Genomic DNA, 27,100 nt, shown 5'->3' with positions numbered 1-27,100 from the left:
TGAGAACCTTTCAAATTTATACCACATGTTAGGGATCTTGAAAAGTCATATTCAGGGATATTAAATGAAGGACAATATGTTCAAAGCAAGTGTTTGAGGTCTAAATTGTTAAGGTTGTACTGCTGTTGACTCAATTATTCTCCCTGAGCTGTCAGTGAACCTGATAACAGGAAAGACACACTAACTGACCGATGGTCCCGTACTCTATTCTGGACCCAAACAAACAAAAAAAAAGGTAAATCCAGTAAAAGGGAAACATGTGGCCTAAACAGAGTTCTACATTCAAATTACTCCTGGATCATCCCTTCAATTTCTTAATTTACCCTGATCTTGTGGATTTAACACTCTGCCTCTGGTTCCTCACTTGCTAGTGTTCTCTATTTCACAGAAATTGTTCAAAGACTAGTCATTAACATTAACAAAGAAAAACTAAAAATGTTAGAGTTTTATACATTTCAAATTGAGAATGTGACTTTACTTTGATCATTCTATGCAACGGCAATTAGTTCTAAACTCAGTCAAGAGCACTGACAGAAAAACTATTTTCCAAATGGGAGAAAATATAGAAAGATGAGGGGGCACCTCGCTGGCTCAGTTAGTGGAACATGGAACTCTTGATCTCAGGGCCGTAAATGCAAGCCCCACGTTGGGCACAGAGGTTACTTTAAAAAGAATAATAAATAGCCACCTTATTAAGAAGAGCCTATTCTAAAGACTGACACCACAGTAACTACATTTATCATGGTAAGCATTTTGCAATCTTTATGAATGTCCAATCATCGAATCACTACGTGGTACTCCTGAAACTAATATATTATTGTATGTCAACATCTATTTCAACTGAAAAAAGAAAGAAATAAATTGTCTTACATGAGCATAGAGCTCAGGCTCTTGGGCCAGACCACCTCAGCGACATGTTGGGTCTGCCCATAAACTGTGGGCTCACTCCATGGGTCCAGCTTTCTGCTGCTCTAAAGTGACTGGCTATCCAAACACTAAATGAATGAATACAAATAAAACTTTTAAGTAGTGTCTAGCATGGTAAATGTTAGCTCTTTTTATTATTATCAACAACGTAATAATGTCCCATGCAAAACTTTTGTTTTGGGAACAAAACAAAAGCTTTGTTGCTTCTGAAGTTGAAAAAAAAGAAATGCTGCTTCCCCTCAGTATTAGCAATATGTAACTGCGCATATCTCCTCTTCATTATGATTTACGGGATATCTAAGATCACATGAGAAACCCAAACAGAGCAACTGTTTCTGCTGATTCGTCTCCACGACTGGGCTCCTTTTCATTTGAATCCTGATTCTCTATTTAATTTTATTTGCTTTTATTGTATTTTCTTTATGCAAATTGCTTGGAATCCTTTGGGAAACACCACCCACAAAATTACAAAATATATATATGTATATATTTCTAAAACTGAAGCTTTTCAAGTAAGAAACTAATTTGTTTATGTAAGCAAAACAAAATGAAATGGAAAACAGCAGGAAATGTTAGTAAAAAAGGGAACTAATGAAAAAAAGCATAGAGGGGAAACCCTACAAATGAGGACAAAATGTTGAATATTAAGTAGATGGAAGTGGGGGGATAAAGAGGTTTGTGGGTGAAAATGCGGCCTCAAGATAGCAATTTAATAACAAAATGATCTGTATCAACCTAACGAGGGAGTCTGGATCTTATTATGGAAACTATAACCAAAATACATCTGAAATAAAACCAGATTTAAATTTGCTGCTGAAACAGAATCGCAATTTAATTTTGTTAACTAAAAGAAAAAAATTATTTGATCATATCAACTCCAACCATATGATGTTTGTGCCTAACAAGCTACAAAAGCCAGGGCTCTAATTACTTTCTCACAGAGGAAAAATTAAACCATATAAAAGGAAAACATCGAAAACAGAAATGCAGTAAGAAAAAATCAAAGTTATACATAAAATAATCATAATAATATAAAAATCTAAACAATTTACTTCACAATAAACATTTAAAATTTTTTTATGTTTTTTATTTATTTTTGAGAGACAGAGAGAGACAGGGCGAGCAGGGGAGGGTCAGAGAGAGAGGGAGACACAGGCTCCAGGCTCTGAGCTAGCCGTCGGCACAGAGCCCGAAGAGGGGCTCGAGTCCACGAACCGTGAGATCATGACCTGAGCCGGAGCCAGACGCTTAACCAACTGAGCCTCCCAGGCTCTCCTATTTCACAATAAACATTTTAAACGAAAACAAAATCCAAATAAATAAGATACTGAAACACCACTTGTGTACACTGCCAGACCTAGACAAAGGTACAGTAAGAAGATGCTCGAATTTCGCAAAGTGTCTCCTCTACTAGAAAAAGGAGTTAACCATGTCCTTTAAATAAATAATACCTCAAATATCTGCTCCCTTTCCATAAGTACCATCATAAATTTGCTGGGATAATGGCAAGGTAAAAACCAAATCCTCCCATGAACCTATGGAGAGATGCCTAAAATATCACCATACCCAAAGCAAACACTCAACAAATAAGTATATGCAATATTGCAAAACTTTATTTTTTTTAATGTTTTATTTATTTTTGATACAGAGAGACACAGAGCATGAGAAGGGGAGGGTCCGAGAGAGAGGGAGACAAAGAATCCAGAGACAGGCTCCAGGGTCTGAGCTGTCAGCATAGAGCCCGACATGGGGCTTGAACCCACGAACGTGAGATCATGATCTGAGCCAAAGTTGGACACTTAACCGACTGAGCCACCCAGGCACCCAACAAACCTTTAAAAGAAGACTAATTCAAAGTTATTCCAAATTAAACTTAGACATGAGATGGCTTGGGAACCTACCCAAATGCTATACCAAGTTTTATTTATATCACCCCTTATAGAAAAGGCCAACAGCCATCTCAGGACCACCTACATAATGGCCTGGCTAAGGAACCAGGCCATTAGATACCTTGAATGTCTTTCTTTACCTCAAAAGTCAAGTAGAAAAAAGAAAAAAAAATGTATTCCTCCAATCTTTCCCTAAAAAGCGGTTTACATGAGATCCATATAGTTCTGTATTACACCAGATCCCTTATCATCATATACTTATAACTCACAGGCTTCCTTACTCTGATGCCTAAGAACTCTGGAAATCACGACATATGCTCATATAAGTAATATGGGTAGATGGCTATAAAGTTTCATTCATTCACTATTAATTACTGAACACTCTATTTGTGCCAAAGACAAAGGAGATACAAAAATTAAAAAGACACAGAGCTCCCTGCCCTGAAAGAGTTCACAGTCCTGTCGATTATCTGGTTAAAGCAGAGTAACAAAAGGAGTTTTAAAGGGAAAGTTTGTGAGACAGTACAGATGAATTTCCTGGAGATGTAGGCCGGCTAGGGACTCACATACTTTTCGACTGTTGGTCCACTGGCAATGGAGAGCACACCTATACTCACAAACCTATAGAGATTCGTAGCTCTAGAATCAAGACTATTTCCTGTTATTCTATTACTGTGAAGTGTTCATGTGGTTAGGAAAATTCCTTCAATTATTAAGAAATCCCTAGGTGGTCACAAAATAGAGACAAAGTAATTAAACTAACAATTTACCCAGGTGACTTTACCTGGGGGGCTGTAAGCAGCCTAATCTCCTACATCCCACTGCTTTGCCCTATGATGTAGCCCTTAGCTTATCCAGGTTTGACAGGTTAGTGGCCTTGACCACACTGATTTTTAAATATAGGCACAGAGCTTTAACTACACTGGAAGTGTCTCCAGTACAGCTGAAAGAAGGGAGGAGAAAGACTCCCACTTCACCTTCTATTCTGATCTCTCTGCCTGTCTACCTGAATTCAGTGATGACTTAAGAAGCACTTTGATACTTTACATGCTTCAGTGGCATTTCTGCAAATAGTTCAGAATATTTTAACTTCACCTTGTTGTATTTTAGACTTTTCAGAGGAGCAGCCTGCAGTTAAAAACCGAACCATAATAAATTTCTCGCTGTTAATCTCCTTATAAATTTGCACGTTTCCAGCCGAATCATGGCAAACTATGTTCCCAGAGAATTTTCGTGAGCTTTGTAGTTTGATAATGTAATTGTTCTTAATAATAAAGCACTGAAATTTTCCTACATGGCAGGACATATATGCTATAAACCTATGTGTGCATAGACATGTGGCTTTACATATCAGCCAAAGACAACTTGTGCGTGCATATGTGTGTGTGTTTCATAGTCAAAGCTAATTCTTTCCTGACTTTTAATCATAAAGTCATATATTTTGTCACATAGTGCTGCTCAGAAGATACACACTGTTTCCGGACCATCTGTTTCAACATTATATGATACCAGTCACACAGGGTATCAGATGATAAAATGTAGATGAATCAAAACCATATTACCTTTCTTGACCAAAAAAGAAAAAAAAGTATATGCCCCCAGGTAGACTGGAATCTCCATCTCCATCTTTGTAAATGAAGAGCAGCATAAAAAAAGATGTATCATAATTATTATTGGTAGAGTAGGTGGTTCATTTAATTCATCAGCTGTCATGATGAGCCCCACCATCCCCCTTTCCCTTCCTCTCAAGCACTCCTACCTATAATTCCAAGGTCAAATGCTGTGAACATATATTCTCTCAGTTTTAACACAGAGCTAAACTTAACTGCCAGAACTAGCTCTCCAAAACTTTGCCTCCATTTTAAAGGACTTAGCAAACACTAAATTCACACCTCCAAACAACATTCACAAAAGGAAGGGGTTTGAATATTCATGTAACTAATTGGAATTCTATAATAAAGGCTGGAAATTTTATGTCTAGAGATACTTCCAGACATAAAGATCCTCTAATCCAGCACCTTCGTTTCAGAGAATTCAGGTATGCAGTTGGTACCAATTCAGTATGTTTGACGCCATTTACAGAATCATTGAGCAAACTATAACAAAAATCCAAAGTCCCTTTCAACTGGTAGACACAGATGTGCTTAAAAATAATAATCATTATAATCCATTCTTCCTGGAGAAGAGCAATACTGAGTAGATCTAGTTCCAGCCCCTGAGATAGAATGGACTAAGCACAAGCATTTGCCAGGTAATTTTATATAACAACAAAGAAAACTGAACTTGTCTTTGAAACCAGCTCATGTCCAGCCCAACACCTACCTCAAGTGAAATAAATGTCAAGAGCCAGGTCAGAGTGTCTTCAACAGCAAAAATTCCCTGCTGATGCAATAGCCATCGAAACAACCACTCCCATCCAAATACTTTTAGAGGCACACATTCATACACATAGAAGAGGTATTTTAAGAACCCACGGCCAGTCTAATTCATGCAGGAAAATCCCTAAAAGGAACATTTCCGTAATTATTGTGTTGGTTAGTATACTTCCTCTATTTGCATTAACTTGCACTGTATGTTCTCTTTATTCATTTTCAAGACTAATTTTAGTATTTTTATAAGGTGACATCCCTTTGTAGAAACAATCTCTCACTGTATGACATCAGGCCAACAGGAAAGAGATTTTAATTTACAATGACCTGTCAAAAGGCTACTGCTTGAAATCATTAGGAAGTCCTAGAATACCATCTGAAGCTCACCGTGCTTTCGGAAAAGAAAACAAACACAATATCTTCCTGATGAGCACTTATTTTTGCAATGCAAATTAAGACTAAAAGAAGTACTATTTCAGTCTACTCATGCTTTAGAATAATATTCATGTTTGTCATTCTGGAGCCTTTATTTAGGATCACTGCAGAGTCAGTATCAGAGGCCAAAATACAACTAGAAAAATCTACAAAGGAAAAAAAGAAAACCTTCCAGCTGACCAGGCAAAGTAATTCTACAGAAGGTAGCCACCGTCTGCGTCTGTGACCATTCTGGATGGGTGCATCAACAACCTAGACTTACCCTGGAAGACCCTGACAGCGAAGCACAGCACTGGTCCCTCTTGGCCCTGAACTCTGCTTCCAAATCTGCCACCAACCTTGGACACAGCCCTGAGTTCCTCTTACCGTTTTCAAATGGCCCAGTAGTACTAACTTATTCTAACCGAAATAAATGTGAGTATCTTTATACCTCCATACCTCTTTGACCTCCCCTGAATAGAAGTGTTCTTCCCCAGTCTTAATCCATAAATACCACCAGCTCTGCTCAGAATTACTCAGAATACCCTACTTCATCTACCAACCCACCAGCAAGGCTGGTAAGCCTTTATACTTCTTAAAATCTTCCTAAACCTTCTCCTCTTTTGAGGTTTCTCCAAAGCACATTTCTCAAACTTTAGTCCCCCAGAATGTGGGCCTGACCCATCAGGCTGCCGCCCCACTCTCTCACCAGGTCTCACTTCCTTATCCTCATGTTTCTTCTCCTCACAGTACCCAATGCCGTGGACACCCAGATCTAGCTCGCAGACCCACTGCCTTCCCCTAAGGGCCCCATTACTTCACCCATCCAATCTTGCAACTGGTGGATCAAAGACAATCCACTCTCTCTTTATATCCAGCTAATTCCCTCACTATCGCCCATTTACTAACTACCACTTATAAACCCAGCACTAGACAAGGTGCTATTTGGGGAGGGAAGGAGAAATCCAGGAGGTGAATAATAGCTGCGTATGATTTTTGTTCTTAAAAGTTAAACAGCATCTCTCGTCATCTTCTGCCTTTATGTTTTGCCCCAGCTTGCCCTTTGCCTGTCTTAATCTCTATTCTTATAAATATTTACCAGTCCTAGCCCTGTTCATTTGGACTCCTGCATACACAACCTACCCATCTCCAGACCTGTCCCTTCAATCCATCTTGCACCCTCCATCAGAATGGCCTTTCTAATATACAAATCTTATGCCTTTCTATGCCCAAAATCCTTTCCCATGACTGGTAAGTTTTCAGAAAAGGGTGTAAACTCCTAAGTCTAACACAAAGCAACCCTCTTGATCTGAACTTGCCTTACTATGCACCAACAATATTAAACTACTTTAAGATCTGCGACAGAGAGGTGCCTAGGTAGTTCAATCCTACTCTTGATCTCACAGTTCATGAGTTTGAGCCTCATGTTGGGCTCTACACTGACAGCATGGAGTCTGCTTGGAATTCTCTCTCTCCCTCTCTGCCCCTGGCCCTGTCATACACACATACTCTCTCAAAATAAACTTAAAAAGAAAAAAAGATCTGCAACAGATTACGTGTTTTTCTCTCCTCTGTGCCTTCCTACTGCTTTGCACACCTGCCCCTCCTCTGCAAACACTTACTAAACCTTCAAAACTTAGCTACGGTTTCACCTTCTCCCAGAAGCCTTCCCTAACTTATGTCCAGAACCCAGGTGCTCTTTCTCTGTACCCAGTGTCCCGTGCAAACCTCTAACACAGCGCATCTCTCACTGCATTGTAACTGCTGACTTACCTGTCCATCTCTCCCACTGGAATGCAGACTCCTTGGAAGAGGGTATGGTTCAATACGCAATTAAGGCAATTAGCTGAGTCCTGACTTACAGCAGACATTCTTTATAAGATGCCCTCTTAGCAAAAGCAATTGGGACTAAGAATTTGTCAACTAATTGAAAAAAGCAGTTAAAATGGGGAATCATAAAAACTGATTTATATTTTATCAGGTCTACAGTAACGTAAGACATCTAAAAGTACATTCATCCACTGATCTGAATATCATGCCAGGGCCTTTGCTTTGAGCTTAGGTCTACAGATTAACAACTGGCATTATCCATTGGCTATATTGGCCGGTTTGGCTTTCTTCAAGTGGACCAAAAACTTAAAGACACTTGAAAAATAACTGGAGTAGTTGATCATTTTAGATATCTGTTCAAACAATTTTATTAATCCATATCACCCTCATTTAATTCAACAGCAATATTTTTACGTAACCTCTTTATCAGGTCTTTCTGTAGATTTCAATAGACAGTTTTATAGAAAAAAAATTTTAATACTCATATTTCATTGATATACTTAATATTCAATTAAACATATATCTAGAAAGATGAGAAACCACCAAAAACAGGTTTAGAAAGGAACATATCCAACTCATAGTTAGCCTACAACTCAACTTAGCAGGATGAAAAGTGAGGGCATACTAAAGAGCAGACTGCCACCCAGAATCAGACGGGAACCATCAGTATGTTTTCTCCAGCAATGGAAAGTATCAGTTAATCTGATAAGTTGGTTCAATAAGTTGGTAGAAAGCATCTATGATAAATGTTTGTACAAGAACAGGAGTGAAAGAAGGAGTGGAGAACTGAGGACTTCCTCCAGCTTTCCAGAACCCACAATAATTAAGAGGGAGGCACTAGGTCAACTAACCCTTTAAATTCTTCAATGACTCCCCAGACTTTGCACTTAATTCCAACCACTTAGTATACAAGTCTCTCCTTGAAATATTACCTGCCTACATTCTTATACTACACACACTCACACACACACACACGTGTGCACACACAACTCTCATGTTCCTTAGTTCTGACTTCCATACAGTTACCTCTAACATACGTCTCGTGGACTTAGGATTTCCTACTTCTCTACCTGATTAACTCTTATTCATCTTTAAAGGCAAGTGCCAGAGTGCCCTGGTGGCTCAGTTGGTTAAACCTCCAACTCTGGATTTCAGCTCAGGTCATGTTCTCAGGGTTCATGAGTTCAAGCCCCACATGAGGCTGTGCACTAACAGTGCGAACGCTGCTTGAAATCCTCTCTCTCCCTCTCTCTCTGCCCCTCCCCTGGTCATGTGTACACTCTTGCTCTCTCTCTCTCAAAATAAATAAACATTAAAAAAAACACACAGCCAAGTACCATTTCCTCTAAGAAGCCCTTCCTGATGATTCCCCTCCTCCTAATGAAGGGGGACACCTCTGCACCCTGTAATATGCAGGTGACCATGTGTACTGACCATCCCAGGTCAGTCTTAGGTTATGCCTGTTGTTTCTGCCTAAGTGTTAAAGTAGTCTTTTCACTATCAGAAAGTGTCTCAGTTTGACAATAAATCATATGGTCACCCTAGACACCGTAGGATATAAAGAAGACTGAGCAATGGCCTGTGCTCTTATTTAAAAAACGAATAGAAGCACCTGGCAAGCTCAGTCAGTGGAGCATACAACTCTTGTTCTCGGGGTTATGGGTTCAAGCCCCACACTGGGTACAGAGATTACTTAGAAATAAAATATTTTTTAAAATAAATAAATAAAATAAAATAAAAATAAATAAAACATGTACACACACTCAGATTATCACACTAGCTTCTAAAATATGTATTATTATTATTCACTTCTTTTTTATTGTAAAAAGTGTCCTAGTTTGGAGGATAAATCATATATGGTCACTTTTTAAATATATGTCACAATACTTACAGGACTATCCTATAAATGTTTTCTTCTCTATCTCCTTCACAAGACTAAATTTCTTGAGAAGCAAGAGCTCATCTTATTTATCTGAATATGCACACATCAGAGCCCAATGTTCAACACATATTAAGTGTATTCAGTGATGTCTGTTGACGGTTATCAACCAATTAGAAGACAATGCTTCTCTAAATAGCTTCAACATAACCCGTTATTCATAAACACCTGAATAATAAGTGATCTGTCAACCTTGACCAATGCCCAGATAGTAATTATAAGATGTTATAATCATATTAATCTCAAAACAAAAATACTAGCAGTAATAACATACAGTATATAACAGTAATTCACATACTGGCTCAATTCATTCAATAACATGAACATAATATACTGTCACACAGTCTTACCAACACCACTACCACCAAAAGGTAATTTTTTTTTGCAGAACACTGTTGTGTCACCAGGAATGTATATAAACCCCAAAATCGTTATTGTAGTTTTATTTAATAAGAAAAATGCAGAAAAGAGCTTGGCAATTCTTCCTTAGAGTGCCATTAAAAGCTATTTCTATCTGGGAAAATGACATGCATTTTGTACCTAAACAAATTTACATGAGCAAGCGAAGCCATGCATATTTTAGCCTAATAACAATTGTCAGGCTTCTCCCAGATAATATGATTCGTGGAGGAAATAAACAGACAAAAAGTATGATTTGAAGACCTTGGATTATTGGTTCCCATGCAGTTTATTACTAATTAGTTACAAGTCACAGAGGAAAAAATGGAAAGCTGTTTTCTGCATAAACAAAGTCATATTCAGCAAGAATCTGATTAGAGAATGAGACAACTGGGCCAAAAGAATTACAGAGCTACGACTCAGATTTGGAATTAAAGGCAAAAACATCTCTAAAATCAGTTATCAGGGGGCGTGGGGTATTTCCTCTCTAATCGCAGAAAAGTACAAAAGAAACCACATTTTAATAAACAGGCCAAGAAATAAGAGGTGGGGAAGAGACTAAATGGTAAAAAAATAATTCAACTGCCTTCTTTAATTAAATTTTCAATAATTTTCATGTAAGAATACAGGTACACTCACATATACAATCTACCATAGTTGTAGCAAATGACTGAAATTTCTAAGTAGCTTTACAACTTTAGTATGGAGCCTCAATTTTTGTATTTTCTTGCAACTAATTACAGGCTTGGTCGATCACTCAAGGCAGAAATAAGGTTAAAGCAAAATGAATCCTCTCCCCCTTCAACCCCTCACAGCTATATCTCATGCAACCATACTTTAATGACTGTTTCTGGTTACTTATAAACTGTCATTATCTTACAGGGCAATAGATGGAGATTTCCCAAATGAAAGAGCACAACAGCTTCAGCAAGCCAGAGCAGGGGCCAGGAAAGATTACAATCTATAATGGAATCGCTCAGCTTTCATTTATAACTGCTAACTTGAAGGATTTTACTTATAAATAAATTATACAATCATTATACATGTACAAATATTATCACCATCATCTTTCAGATGAGGGGAGGGAACAGAAAGGGGAAGGGGCGTGGGTGAGGGACATCAAAGGTTACTACCACTGACTGTGTACCTACTGTGTGCCAGGCAGTGTTGACAGTCCCAGAGACACAACCATAATACAACCTGCTTGGGGCTCAGTCGGTTAAGAGTCCAACTTCAGCTCAGGTCATGATCTCACCATTCAGGAGTTCCAGCCCCTCATTGGGCTCTGTGCTGACAGCTCTGAGCCTGGAGAGTGCTGAGGGTTCAGAGCCTGGAGCCTGCTTCAGATTCTGTGTTCTCAATCTCTCTCTCTCTCTCTCTCTCTGCCCTTCCCCTGCTCGTACTCTGTCTCTCTCTCAAAAATAAATAAACATTAAAAAATTTTTTAATTAAAAAAAACCTAAAACCTCTGACTGCTATATCTGCAAATGGAGCAATCTCCTGAGAGTTCTCTAGTTCCTTAAAAATACTACCCACAGAACTCATTATTCAGAGAAGGAACCCGCAACACAAAAATTCCACAAGCATCAGAATCTCCAATGGAAAAACACAAATTTCATCTCAAAGTTAGTTGGGTGCATAATAATGTTACCTTTTTTCCTTTAAATAATCCTTACAATTATATGCAATCATATAAGTATTACTGCCATAAAATCAATATTTAAGAAAATACAAATAGAATGTATTAGCCACATTGCAGTGAGGTGTAAGGAAGTAGATCTAATGAAAACTGGTAATGCGGCAGCAGAGTATACAGCAAAAAATTTAACTAGGACTTCACCAGAGCTTAAAAAATTCCAGAACTGCTTAAAAATGTAAGATGTGAGTTATCAGTTGATCTAATTAAACCAGAAGCAATACTTTAAACTTCTAATTTCAAAAAACTCTACCACACAAAACAATATTTTTCTTCTCATTTACATGCCCCAGCATTATCTACCAAAGCTTTTCGAAGGTGGGACGCTATCTAATACGTGAGAGGAATGGACCCTTTGACTCTAACTAAAAATCTTATATACTGCCATATAGTCTAATCATACATCAAATGAATCTCTTTTCAGCTAAAACTTTTGTTAAAAAGAACAACAGGAAACGACATATTGGCTGGTGTTTTGGAACAGGAAACATATTCAAAAGGACACCGTGGAGTCCTAGAATCCAAATTCCTGTTTTTAACTGAGAGCATGCACACAAGTGTTTTCATAGGGTTACATATAGTCAAGACACTAACCTTGACATCTCTACTCTCAACTTTGGAGAGAGAAAACCAGTTGGTGCTCAAAAATATTTTTTTGTAATTTTTTTAAAAAGGTTATTTATTTTGAAGAGAGACAGAGGGCGCGAGTCAGGGAGTGGCAGAGAGCGAGGCAGGCAGAGAATCCCAAGCAGCCTCCACATGCTACAGTGGAGCCCAATACAGGGTTCAAACCCATGAAACCATGAGATCATGACCTGAGCTGAAACCAAGAGTCGGACACTTAATGAACTGAGCCACCCAGGCGCCCCTGATGCTCAATAGTTTAACAGATCAAAAACAAAGACATGGTTTCATGTGGGAAAACTGTAAGACTCTTTAAAACAAACACTTATTATTTTCAGTTAGACCGCTCATCAAAATATTTTACACTTTAAACCCAGGATATATACCCAGATCTTTTTTTTAATTAAAAGCATACTTTAGGTTATATATTACGGTATCAGCACACAACAGCAACTCAAGGCAAGTCTCTAACGCCGATGCAAGTGTTATCATCACAATTTAAAATACATTGGAAGATCTTCCCCCCATAATATTCACAAGCTTACCCACAAATGTAGGATCAATTTTACCCAGGATTAAAAAGTATATGCACTTAATTAATTCAACTGTCAAAAGATCATCCATTTTCTTAAACCAACACTTTCTTCAGTCTTTCATAAATTTATACTCTTCAAGCAATATTTTCTGTGACATAAGGGTTAATTATTTGAATCTTGGACAATATTAAAAAATGTCATTGTCAACTTATTACTGATTGTGTTTCCATTACCTTTTTTTAAATATAATTAAAGAAGTAACATATGCTCATTGTAGAAAATTTAGTAAACCTAGGAAAATATAATGTAACATCAAGTTTATTCTCTCACTCAGAAATTACCAGAGTTAACATTTTAACATATGTGCCTTTTTTTTTAATTTTTGTTTAGTTTTTTAAGAAGAGAAAGAGAGCACGCACATGCATGAAGTGGGCCCTGCTCAAACAACAGACAGCCTGATGTGGGGTTTGAACTCACAAACCTTGAGATCATTACCTGAACCAAAGTTGGACACTTAACCAGCAGAGCCACCCAGGCATCCCATTGATGTATGTGCTTTTAATCTTTGTTCTAGGTACAGATATACATATACTAACAATAAAATTGTGGTAAAAATGTGTATTAAGCATTTAACCAGTATTTTTACCCTATAACATACAGGGTACAGTAATATTTCTTATCTTTAAACTTTTTTGCACTCATAGGTCTAACAGGAGAAACCTAACAAAGGACCATAGGGAGGGGAAGGGGGAAAGAGAGTTGGGGAGAGAGAGGGACACAAATCATGAGAGACTATTGAATACTGAGAATGAACTGAGGGCTGAAGGGGGAGGGGGAGGGAAGGAGGGGGTGATGGTCATGGAGGGGGGCACTTGTGGGGAGAGGCACTGGGTGTTATATGGAAACCCATTTTATAATAAACTATGATAAAAAAATAAAGAAAAGAAAAGAATAAAAGAGAAATTTTTTAAAGAAGACCTTTAAAAAAAATTTTAGAAAACATGACTTATAATAGCTTTGTCCTATTACCCAAATGTATACATCAAAATAAATTTAACCATTCCCCTATTATTAGGCATGTGAGTTCTTTTAACTTTCTACCAAGACAAAAAACAACTCTGATGTACTCCTTACTAACAATCATGGACCAAGAAAACACATTGACCCAAAAAGGCCTGTAAACACATGAAAACATTTAACCTCATCAATAAATCAACATAATACATGAGAATTATGAGAGACATTTTCCACCCACCAAACTGAAAACTACAAAGCATATAAATAACACCAAGTGTCGGTGCAGGGATTGTGAGATCCCTGTTATATACTGATAACCTTTCTAAATAATAATTCAGGTAGTAATATTTTAGCCAATTTTTATAAATCTATCCTAAAAAAAAAAAAAGAAAGAAATCTATCCTAAACAATCATAGATAATTCTAGATCCCAAATAAAACAAACTGTATATAGGGCTAATTCCCTTTTAATGCTGATTTAGTGTTATGCACATATATCAAAAGTTCATGAAGACTTAACCTATATTGTCATCATTCCTGTGTTCTGCTTTCCCTATTATAGTACAGATTCTCATTTCTGATCCAGTTTTTATTTTTCATAAGGCTTTTTTGTGTGTTTGTTTACTGTTTAGTACTCAATCTTAACATTTCTAAGAGAAAATGGGTGCTCTGGGAGTAGCATATTACAGCGTATCATGCGCAACTTAACTCCCTGTACTTTATTATTCTACCTACAAATGAAACTTTCAAAAATAAATACATCGTATATATACCCATGCATAAGATGATAAGTCAAACACCCTTCAGTAACTTCTGGAATGGGGTTCTTAAAAAAAAAAGTTTCAAAGTGAACAGTGTGAATTTATGTCTTTTTCTCTCCACAAAACAACTCTGCACATCCATTTTATCTGAAACAAGTGCTTAGTAAAAGCACCCATCAATAAATACCACATTGTCTCACAGGTGGATTTTTTCTTAAATTTTTTAATGTTTTTTTAATTTATTTTTAATACAGAGAGAGAGCATGAGATGGGGAGGGGCAGAGAGAGAAGGAGACACAGAACTGGAAGCAGGCTCCAGGCTCTGAGCTAGCTGTTAGCACAGAGCCTGACGCGGGGCTCGAACCCACGAACGTGAGATCTGACCTGAGCCGAAGGCTTAACCGACTGAGCCACCCAGGCGCCCCTCACAGGTGGATTTTAAATGGCAACCAATAAACCTGCTTTTCTCTCTCCTCTACTGAGGTCCCTTACACAGGAAGGAAAACTTCAAACTCCTGAACAGGGTCCTCTGACTCAGTACTATTTAAAATCACTGTATTCAAGATTAGACAAATTTTCCAGCATGAAGGTACCCTCCACAAAACTCTATCCTGACATACTTTTGAAAGAGCAGTAGAAGTGAAAAGCAATTTTTAGAGGAGAGCTCTGAAGTGGACAAGGGTCCCCCTTGCTGTACAGTGACAGACTGACGGCACTGAGTTCACCCAGTTTCTCAGGGCTGGGTCAGTCCACAAGCACCAAGGGGAAAACACAGATAGCGACCGGAAGCCTCTCACCTGGTCAGTCAGGAAAGAAGCCTCTTCGACCCTTGTCAACCTAGATATGTCCCACTCTGGCCACTGTATTTCAGCTGGTGTAGAAAATAACTTGGAACATCAGCTTTCCACAAAATAAAACTCATTATCTGACTTAAAAAGGGGAGGAGACTAACAGGTCTATGAGCAATTTCACTTAAAACCACTTTTCCTGAGACATAAATAAATATAAGGAGAAAAATTTTAACTTCATGAATGCTTTTCTTGAATCTCTGAAAATAGACTTAAGTAAACAGAAAAGCTTTCATCCTCCTGAAAAATAAAATTTCCAGATCTTTATATTCTGCCTGTTTCATTGTCCTTTTTGTAAGAATAGACGTGAGAAAGAGAGAGAGAGAGAGAGAGAGAGCAAGGTAGACTGAAAAACCAGAAATTTTGCAAAAAATTATCAATATCTCACTCATGTTTAACTGTGCTATGAAGCTATTTCCAGAATAAAAGTGAGTGAAGCAATTAATGTCAGTAACTATATTACAAAACATTTCTTTATTCTTAGGTTCTTCAGCAGGCTGTTTAATATATAGTTCAGCCCATACTTTCAAAAGTTGAGTTGTTCTAAAAAGCCACTCTATAAAAACGTACTCCCTTGGATTTAAAACTTTAACCATTTTAAAGCTTTTACTACAATCTATAGCATAAATAACATTCCCAAGGGCAATATAAATTCGTTTCCAAATTTCAACAAAAGACATCCAAAATTTTCCCTTTGAAATAATAGCATAAATATTTATGATAATGTAACTTATTATACAAATATGTTTAAGAGATAATTGGAGGATCACAAGGTGTTAAAGCTGAGGAGGGGTCTTTTACAAGTAAGACAGTCTCAATTATAAATAAGAACACCAAGGCCTCAAGAGGCAGATTTGTCTAGTTTACAGAATACCAAGTCACTCTTGGTGTTACTTTCATTACCAGCAAATAATATTTAATAGCAATATATATATTATGCTTCAGCAAACAATGTCCAATTAACTAAGTAAATGCCTGCCCCAAATTACTCATCTCATAAATGGTTATATTACAGATAACAGCAAGGATGGCGTATGAAATCTGTATTAAAATAACGGAGAATGAGGAGAATTTTAATAGAAAGAGTCTGTCTATGAACAACCTCAATCAACATAAAAGGATAGTGAAAGCAACGACTTAAGAGGAGGAGGATGGAAATAAGCTGATCAGATCATCAGAAAAGGACAAGGGTCCCTTGTGCTAAAACCAGCCTAAAGGTGGAATCAGCATTAGTACTATTAGGGCTTTTAAAGCTGCCCGGTGCTGAAGGGAACCCTCGGCGTCAGCAGCAGCTGCTTCAGACAACACGAACAGAAGCGCAGTGCCCCACGCAAGGGAGCTCTTCCAAGCATCCTCTTTGCCACAGACACCATTCTTCCTCAGTTTACAAATACCCTCATCCCTTCCTGGATCCTGCTTTCTCCTCCGCTTCTTTTTCCCCTCTCTCGCCATGAAATTGCATCAGGGGCAGACAGCATCTGTTGCTCCCACCTCCTGTCACTTAATCTTTAGACCATGTCGGCACCCATAAAATTCTCTTGCCCCTGCTCTTTAGACCTTCCCACAGTCACTGTCCTCAAGATATCTTAAATTTTAACATATCACAAGCCAAATTCCTTGTGTCTCTGCTACATCTTTTTTTTTTAATTTTTTAATGTTTCTTTATTTTTGAAACAGAGAAACAGAGCATGAGTGGGGAAGGAACAGAGAGAGACACACACACAGAATCTGAAGCAGGCTCCAGGCTCTGAGCTGTCAGCATAGAGCCTGATGCAAGGCTCGAACCCTCAAGATCCGCGAGATCATGACCTGAGCCAAAGTGGAACACTTAACCGACTGAGCCATCCAGGCGCCCCCTTACATCCCTTTTAAAAAGCATGCCCCTGATTCCATTTATTTGAATGTCCAGAAGAGACAAATCCACAGAGACAGAAAGTAGATTAGTGTTTGCCAGAGGACACATGCAGAAGGGAAACAAGGAGTGATGCTAACAGGTGCAGGGTATTGTTCTAGGGGAACGGAAATGTTCCACAACTAGATAATAGTGATGGTTGCACAGCACTGTGAATATACCGAAATCCACTGAGCTGTACACTACAAAATGGTGAATTTTATGTTCTTTGAATTTTATCTCAATAAAAAAATTGCAAATTAAAAATAAATGAAAATAAGCACATTCACAGTGTTTCACCACACACACACACACACACACACACACACACACACACACACTTCTAACTTTCCTTTCACCTTGAAAAATAATAAACTCCCCAAAGGTGGAATTATTAAAGCAGAGGCCGAATGATCATCTGTCAGCAATGTGCTATTGAAGAGGTAACTGGAGTGAGTGGAAAATTACACATGATTACTTTGAAGTATTTTTCATCTTTAAGTTTCTTTGTCACAGACCAAAATGAAAAAATGAGAACCAGAAGGAAAAATTTTAAGTGACCAGGAAGAAAAAGTATGAATCATTTGTTCCCATTCAAAATGAGAACTGTACAATATAAGGAAGCAAAAGAATAAAAATGAAATAGATCCAAAAAGGAAGAGCACAGAAAATTATGAAAAAAAATACTGAGTAAATTAAATAACACCACAAAACCCAAGAAGTGATATTCAGAGCTTAATATGCCAATACTTGTTTTGCTCATACAGAATTTATCCCATATCTAACTGTATTTTTCTAGAGAAATTCCAAAATCTTTTTTGTCCTTAAGTGATGAAAAAGTAAGATGCTAGGAAAAAACCTAATGCAGATGAGATTTAAATCAGAGTACTTTTGATGGGCATGTAACTGGGTGAATGAGGTAAACAAGGTATGGATAACATAAAATTATTTTCCCCTAAATTCAGCTACTTTTACCTTTAAAAACCCATTAACCCAACAACTAGCATCCTTTGTAAGAAAGTTTAGATGTGAAAACAAAACATTATAGATGATACAAAAATCGAAAAGCTAAATCTTTCTAACACAAAGAAATGCCAGCAAACATCTACACTAGTTTGCTGTAGAAAAGAATCCTTTTTTAAATACCAAATGACCAACACTTAGTGAAAGAGAGAAGAGATATTAGTATACACACTCAATACTAGAAAAGGGGTTCATTCCATAAGTACTCATTATTTGATTTACAGAGTATACTAGAACAGTGTATATATTTACCTAGTTATAAACCACAGGTTACAAAACATCAAAATTTTAAAGAAGTCCAACTTAAATATTATGACATCAAAGTTATCCAAATAAAAAAAAACTAAATAAGATGACCATCCTCATATTATCTCTAGTTTATTAATTTAGGCTTCCAAAAAAAAATGGAATTTCTGAGTCTATCAAGAACTTCTTTCTCCTGTTCTTTTATAATCAAAAACTTAGACCACACAAAAGTCTAGGATGTGACGTTTTAATGACCCAAACTTTTTACAAATTTAGGAATCATAATCCGCTCTGGTATCCAAAAACCTCATGCACATTACAACTGTACACCTGTTTCAGTCTCAAAGAATATTATTTTGCACAAACAGGTATGGCAGATGGATCTGGAAAGCAACTGTGTTAAATGGGCTTCTCCAATATTTTGTGACCAGCTCTTTTCAGAATCCAGAAGACTGTACTTTACAGTCAGATTCCAAAGAGCAATCTGTTGACCAGGAGCCTCAGCACCCACTTGAGAATGCACAATCTCACCTGAGACCTAATGTTTTGTGAATTTGCTGTATTATTCAACAATATTAAATTCTGTTATAAAATAGGTCAAGAAGACATATGGAATGGATGAAACTCATAAGAAGTGATAGTCACTGATGATAAAGAAGCTAATAGCTTATGAAATAAAGGCAACACTCACAGACTCAATTAGGTATAGATAATAAAAGCCTATAAACTCCTAAAACGAAGGCAAAATTCATAAGATGTGTTAAAAACAGTTAAGTTAGCAAGCCATAACACATCCCAAAACAGAAAATATGATGGAACAAACAAGAGGTTCCCTTGTGGAAAGAAAGGGATGGAAAGACCAAGTCAACATCACTTTATCTCTGGATGGCAGCTACGTCATCTCTGTATCAGCCACCCACCGAGGACGCCCAGCCTGGTCTAATTCCAGATCCACAGGCGCTTTACCCAGGAAACACAAATAATACCCAGGGAAACAGGCCAAACTACAGTTATAGGTAACTGTACTTATACCTACTCTCTTATAGAGAAAGAATATATCATGAGCCCAGAGTATTATCAGTACGTAGAGCCTTGCTCAAAAATCAACTCTGGTCCTCCTAACCACACCCTCAATGGGAAGGGTGATGGGAAAGAGAGTCAGGACACATGAATATTGGGTACCCAGGCCTCCCGTAGTGCGGCTCTTTCAACCCTTGCACCTTAAGTGTGTTTTAACTTACCCCGTGGCTTTCCTTTTGCTTCTGGCTGTGTCTGAAACAATGGGATTCAAACATTTAATTTGGTTGCCGAGCCTGTCTATTCCATTACCTGTGGGAAAGCTGGTAGTGTACTTGAAGGCTAATCATTGCATCCAGGTAATTTCCCACAAAATACCTAATGAATCGGAATTCTGCATTTTAAAAGATCTCCAGGTGATTTATAAGCATATTAAAGTTGAAGAGCTCTGAGGGAGACTAGCTGAAGAAAGAAAAAGATGAAATTTGGATCTCAGCACTACACTCTGACCAATATCCCAAATATTTAAAAGTCTCATCTATGCCCTGTGTACCAACTCAGAGTCCCAAAAGAGAGAGAGAATACTAAGAGACCCAATTTCAATGAGTATCATGTAAGGTTCAGTTTGAGCAAACACTCAGAAAAGTACAGCCCAATATACCTGACCTTATCGTTAACCCTATAATCTCTTTCTTGCTGGGAATTAGGAAAATAGCCTTTTTCATCTATGCTATGTTTCAAAAACACCTATCCAAAGGACAAAAGACTACTGGAAACAGGGAAAGGGTTATGATTTTCTCAGAGGCTGCAGTGACCTTAGAAAGAATATCCAAGAAAATTGTAGCAGAATAGCCTGAGAAACGTCCTTCATGGGCTGCATCCTTCCCATCTACCAGCATTTGCTGACCTGATCAGCCTTTTTATGTATTTATTACATTTTATTGTATATTGCATTGTTCCTGACACATAGTAAAGGCTCAGTAAATGTTATGAAATAACAGGGGGGAAAAATGAAAAATGTCACATTTTCTATCCTGGATTCATTTAAAGCAAATTTAACGAACTGAATCTCTTGGTTTTGAGAAATTCCTGAGAATGAAGGCATAATTCCACATCTCAAATCAGCATGCTTCATAACACTCTCATTCCATATCTCAAACTTGGATTTTATATTTTCCATTATTAATCCCATTTTCGACAACACTATGAAACACATCAACCTATCAATTACGACACCATCCATTTCTAAATTTCACCAACAATTATTTAAAAGTAATATGCTACACAGGAAAGATCAGCTATTATTCTGATATTTTTCTAGGTCCAGATTTAAGGTATCGTAGAAAAATATCTACTTAATACATCCACAGAAGAACTGAAATAAAAACCAAGGACATGATCACACATACAAAGATCATAAACAAGATGTAAATCAAAAGTCTGAAAGTGTTGAGAATATCTACCCTGGTGAAGACTAAGATGAGAATATCAGGAAAAGAATGTAAAAGTTCTAAAGATCATTTCTGTAAGGATTGTGTCACCTATTGCTGCTAAAAGAGGGAGTATCTTTAAATTTCAAAGGAAAAAGACTGAGGATGGAAATCATAGTCTACCAGCCCATAAGCGAATCTTTATAGAAAGAATAAGGAAACGTTCAGAGGGAATGGCTCAGCAAATTCCCTTCCAAATGGTCTATCAAATCCTGCTCCGTCCATGCACTTAGCACAGCCAAGGACAGTTAAAGTCCTCATAGGAAGTTAGGCATTTTGACACAGGTTTTCAGACTGTTACATGGGTTTCAAATATCAAGTTTAAGAATTGACTCCACCAGCTCACATAGGAAAGAGGTAACATTTGTGTGTATTCTGCAGCTAACAGCATGAAAGTAGACACATGATAAGCCTTCAGTAAATGCGTATTGAATTTAATTATTACCACCCTCTGAGGCAAACATCTTAATTAGAGAATAATCTAAACACTACCATCACCACCACCAGTAGAAAAGTCGCTCTCAAAATTTCCAAGGGAATCCACTCACATGCTAAACAATCAGAACAACAAAGAGCAATTGTCTCATTCATTAAAAGGGCTAAGAATGACTCTTCTGTTTGCAAACTTAATCCACTCCAACTAGTCCTGCTAACTGCCCACTGAAACCCAGTGCATTATTTTTGTTTCACAAGCCTTAATCTTGATCTATGTTCGTGATAAAATGAGTTAAACTTATATGTATGTAATCTATTTCATTCTTTGTTGCATGAAACACATAGTTTATTACATGAAAGTTAAGAGGCAAAATGCTTTTTTTTAACAAGCAATAGTAGGAGGGGAAAGATCACTTGAATTTCAGAATATCATACCCCAAACGTGGTTTGTTCAATATGAACAGCCATATTTCAATGAGAAATCATTTAAAATTCATTAAATCTATTACTGTGCAGTTACGTTTTGGGCAGCACAGGACCCAAATACAAAGCTGGACCCCTACTTGGTTGAGTGGATAGTGTTCAACTTGATACATTTTCATAAACTGCTATGCCCATTAGGGAGTTAGTCACTGGTTTTAACAAACTCCTTGAAGAGTTCATTTCAGTTATTCCTGCCTTGCTCAATGTGAGACAATTTAATCTTACTGCTTTCTTCCTAAGGGGGAAAAAGATGATGTTCAAAGGAGAGTACCTGGGAAGGAAACACGCATGGTGAAATTTTGGAGCACTCTGGTTAGGCTTGTGGGAAAGACACCTCTAAAGAGAGAACCTTGGATTGAGGGAAGGGGGGGGTGGTAGTAGGGGAGAGGCTCACAAAGGAAAGTGGCAAGGCACAGCAAAGAAACTTAGCTCACTCAGAAACCACACTATATGTTATTTTATAATACATCTACAGTTATTTTAAACATAGTTTAACTTGACACGGCCCATTCTGATCCAGGGCTTTTGTCTTACACTAATGAAATGAAAGTCTGCCTGCTAACATCTATAAATAATTTCAAAGGTTTTCACTTTATTTCAAAATAGTATTTCATACTTAAGGCAAAGTCAAATGTCCCTTTGCTTTGTGAATTACAGATCTTATAACCTTATATGGAAATTTCAAAAGGTAGAAATAACAACAGATGGTGATTTTAGATTCTTTTAAAAAGTACCATATCAAATTCCAAATCTATGATACATACACATAAGATAAGCTAGGAGTCCCTAGAAAGTGGTTTCAGACTACACATTCTACCACCACAACCCTCCAGGTTCCCCGAGGACGGCATGCCACAATCGTAGGACAGAGCTGGTGGACAAGTACACTCCGACAAACCACTCCAAGGAGACTGTGATATTCAGCCCACCACCCCCTGCCCCTACTGCCATTATCAGCTAATAACGTTTCAGCACGCGCTACTGATGAATATATTGTGCTATTTCGTCTATACCAAATGTTAACTAAGTGAAGTCATTAGAATAGAGAATCTGAATTCAACTGGCATTTATCCAGTTTTTAAGAGGTAAAAATATATCCAGGAATGACAAATCAATTGAATTTCCTTTCACAAAATTTCATTTCAGTGCCACATCACAAATCCTTAACTCAAAGCTACTTACAGTCATCGCCTTCCAATTAAAGCATTTAAGTCCGCTAATATATTTCCATGAATCAAACTTTCACTACCAAGTAGCAGTACAAAAAAAAAAAGATTAAGTTTCCACATTCCTCACAGTCCACTTACACTCAAGTAAGAGATAACTCAGATTTTTTAAACAAGTAAATAAGACTATGATTTCAAGGTCACCACAACTCTCCCACTGTACATTATACCTCATCTCCTAGAGTGTTCGGATTTAGAAAATTTGATTACTTATGGCTAATTTTAGGTAGAATCAACTAAAGAGGGAATTCTACTTCAAACTAACACTCCTGGTTTTCAGTATTCATATTATTCACACTCCAGTCCATTGGAATGTATCTCACAATCCCCAAACTTCTTCAACTGTACTCTTAGCCAACACTGGTTTATGTATATATGTATATATACATGGTATATGTATATATACATGGATGTCTCCCGAACTTTTCAAATCACCTAACAACCAACATGTGTATCTCAACAACCTCCAACTCCTTAGAGCTGTCAAATCTATGCTGCAAATATTTAGGCCCAAATGCTAAAAAACAAAACACAAACACAAAGTTAGAAAAAACACTTCAAAACCAAACCGAGAAGAAATACTTACCTTAATTGGAGCACTACTAAACTTAATTTTCCTATTTGCTGGGATGTCTTCTTCTTCTGGCAGTCCAACAATTTCCGAGTATTCCATATCAGGTTGATAGTAATTGTTTTCATCACTATCTTCCTGCTCCCCCGGTTCCGTGCCTGTCTCTCCCCAGTCTGAATTATACCTGGATCTTACCCTATACACATTATAGTCACTGTGCATGTAAACATGGGAACTCTCAAAATTATTTGAATCTTCAGGTACTTCCTTTCCACAACTGGATCCAGGAGCATCAGCAGAGGTAAAATCACCACCTGCAAGTTCTTTCTTCTGATGCATTGCTGCCTCACTCCCAACTACATTAGCTTCGGCATCTTCTAAAGGTTCATTTTGTGGTGAAAGGATTTCAGACTCTGGCATTGCCTTATCGGTAGCACGGGGTTCCTCAGGAATGTCTCTGTCAATTCTGTCAGGAGTCTCTTGGTTAGATGCGGAGTCGTCGGCTTCCTTGCCCTGCTGTGTGTCTTCACCAGGCACTGAAGCTAGAGAGGTACTTTTCGAAGCCACGTCTGGTACTGGACTCGTATTACTCTTCTGAGCATCCTCTGCATCATCATCGTGTTTGCTTGGAGGAGACCAAGAATTCGAATCCTTAAGGTGACCGAAGGTGTCAAGATTTGTAACAGTAACAGATGGTAGGTTCAGGGGATAATGCCCAGTCACGGAGTACTCGTTTTCAGCCTTCTCAGAAACCATGGCACTGGGGGAATCGGTGTTCTCAAATACTGCACTCAGTTGACTCACAGTTGGGGAGACAGCCTCCGTCCGGGAGCTAAGGCTGTCCAAGGAGTCAGTACTGCCTCTGTTGGACTTGGAACCACCCCATTCATCCTGAGGTTCATTCCCTCCAGCTTTCTCTTTCTTTGGGGAATAGCGGTTGTTTTGTCCTGACTCATGCACACTTCTCTCAAACATCTTTCGAGTTTCTGTGAACTTAGAATATGAAGGGCCATCGTACATTGTGTCAAATCTACTAATTCGTTCGGAAACAGAGGACTCCAACTTTACAACTGAGCCATCTGTTTTTTCCAGGAATTCTTTGGGCCTCATTCTTCTCTGTGGAGATGAAGGTCCACCTTTCCCCCTTGTTTTGGCAATGACTGCGGCATTTTCACTGGGTTCCATACCCATCTGCATAAATAGATTTTTAATTCTGTTGACATTGGAGCCATATTTCCTCCCCCTGCTCTGCTGGGAGCCCTCACCTTCTTTTGTTTTTTGTTCCCCATCTGATTTGGGTTTGTCAAAGGTACTTTTCAGCGCCTGGAACTCAGTTCTATACGCATTCCTGTGAGGAGAGGCACTTCTGAGAGTGGTTCGTTCACCTGAAGACTCGGTTTTCAACATTTTTACTTCAGGGGTGAAAAGCCAATGTTCATAATGACCAGGAAAACAAAAACAAAAAAACAAAACACCTCTCTTCTCTAATCACCAAGAGAGTATTTGGTCAAGAAAAAGTACCTCTCAAATGGCATACTGTATCAGTGATCCTCCCAACAGGTGTATTAGGAAAGTATTCAGTCAAGAGTTACACAAAATGGCTTTTTCAAAGCAAGACTAGAGGTTCATCTGTAATAGAAAAGAATGAATTTCTGAATTCATTTACTTATTTGAAAATTTATGTTTAGTCAACCAATAATACACTTTTCAAAGTGGCTTAGCCCTATATCAAACAGAAAAAAAATGACTTACTGAAATAAATGGGAACTTAAAAGCCAAGAATTTAAAAGTTACAACTCTGATTAGTCTTTGGTAACAAAAATGTTTCAAACACAATTTGGAGATCCCTACCGAAATCACACACTAATACACACACGAGTTACACATTAGCACACTACTTTAGCCTAAGTTTTGGTTGTTTTTGTGAATGGCCTTAAGAGAAACCAGCAGTCTCTAGATCTTTAAGATACCATCAAACTGTCCAGAAAAAAAATCAATTCCATTTGGGATGCTCCACATCAGGTAGAATTTATTCTTTTTGGATAAACACAATTCAAAGTTTGGAATCTAAGTTTACAAAGTCCAAAATATGCCTACAGAGGTTTATTTCAGTCCTTCTGGTCCAATATTCTGATTTGCAGCATGCCCAAAGCAACATTAGTACATTTCAGACCAAAACAAGCAGAACAAAGTTCTCACCAGAAAATAAGTTTCACTCTAGGTTCAGTTACATCTGATATTTGAAAGTTTCCTAAGAGTGGATACTATTCATTATAGAGTGAGGTGTAGAATATCATAGGAATGTAGGAAAACGTGACGATCAGAAAGCAAATATAACATGAAACCTCTTCTCATAGTTCTGATTTGTTTATTCCTACTTGTCTCTTAACTTACTACAAGCTCAAAATGCAACGCAATGCATGCTCGCTGGTCTCCACTAGCCCACAGCTGGATTTTATATCAATATGCCGGTAATCAAATACTTCAAGAGCTGCTGAGGCGCAGACAATGTCGTGCTCAAGATTTTTCGTTTTGTTTTGCTTTGTTTTGTCTTTTAATATTAGGCCGAGCCATATCACCCTCACGCACAATCAGCTGAGGAAGCACACACTTTCACTGAAACCGCCTCCAAACTCGGCTCCTGGCCCAGCACGCATGCATGGCCCATGCAGACAAACAAGAAAGGCTTGAGAGTGTGGTGCCTGTTTTTTTGTAAAGCATCAACAATCTCCTTGTACCCTGACATTTGTTTAAGCCTTCCACACCCTCCCCTCCCCCCTACACATACACCCCACTCCCTCCCCGGCCAATTCGAACCCGAGGGGGCGGGGGCGGGGGAGACGGGGCCGCCGGGGGACTCAAAACCTGCCCTCACAAAAGACAAACAAATAACACCAACTTGAGAGGCAGCCGGTTCCCAAGCCTGGTTCGGGACGCAATCCCTCGGCCCCGGGGCAGGGCCGGGAGAGCAGGTGACGCCAAGCGCTATGGTAGGAGGTCGCAGTCTAGCTTTGTGCCAAAAAGCACCTGAAGTCCTAACACATTGGCTGCGGCTCCCGGCGGCTGCCAGGCGGATCCCAGTGTGGCACCGGGAGAGCCGAGCTCCGGGGCCACATTAAAAAAAAGAAAAAGAAAAAAAAATACAGGGTAATAATAATAAATCCCTTTGTTTTTCCTCCCAATGTGCCAGGAAACAATAGATCCCACTGATAATGCCTCCGATCCTCAACCTATCGCTCCCCAACCACAACCCACCCCCACCCCCAGCCTGCAACTCAGCCTTTGTACATCCCGATTTTTTTCCCCTCCATCTCCACCCTCCCCAACTCGTCGCCCCGCGCGCAGCCTCCCCCTTACCCGAGCGGGAGCCGCCGCCGGCGGGGAGGGTCGGGCGGCCGCGGCTCCCACCCCCTCCTCAGAGGCGCCCCCCGCCCCACTGTGGCCGCGGCTCTATCCGCGCCGGCCCGCTC

The 27,100-nt window shown here is 38.5% G+C and overlaps 1 protein-coding gene across 1 annotated transcript in view; it reads right to left on the bottom strand.

Moving 5' to 3' along the window:
* Positions 1 to 26,805, bottom strand: part of PPP1R9A (protein phosphatase 1 regulatory subunit 9A) — a 314,086-nt gene extending 287,281 nt beyond the window's left edge. The window contains exons 1-2 of the mRNA XM_029918866.1: positions 26,530 to 26,805; positions 23,646 to 25,259 (exon numbers count right to left, since the gene is read on the bottom strand). Coding sequence (XP_029774726.1) covers positions 23,646 to 25,037 — 1,392 coding nt within the window. The 5' untranslated portion in view covers positions 25,038 to 25,259; positions 26,530 to 26,805. The remainder of the gene's footprint in view (positions 1 to 23,645; positions 25,260 to 26,529) is intronic.
* Positions 26,806 to 27,100: the final 295 nt, after the last annotated feature.

Source organism: Suricata suricatta, chromosome 2, assembly GCF_006229205.1.
Source record: "Suricata suricatta isolate VVHF042 chromosome 2, meerkat_22Aug2017_6uvM2_HiC, whole genome shotgun sequence".
Classification (NCBI taxonomy): domain Eukaryota; kingdom Metazoa; phylum Chordata; class Mammalia; order Carnivora; family Herpestidae; genus Suricata; species Suricata suricatta.
The sequence above is the reverse complement of the archived record's forward strand: the minus strand, read 5'-3'. Positions and strand labels throughout refer to the sequence as shown.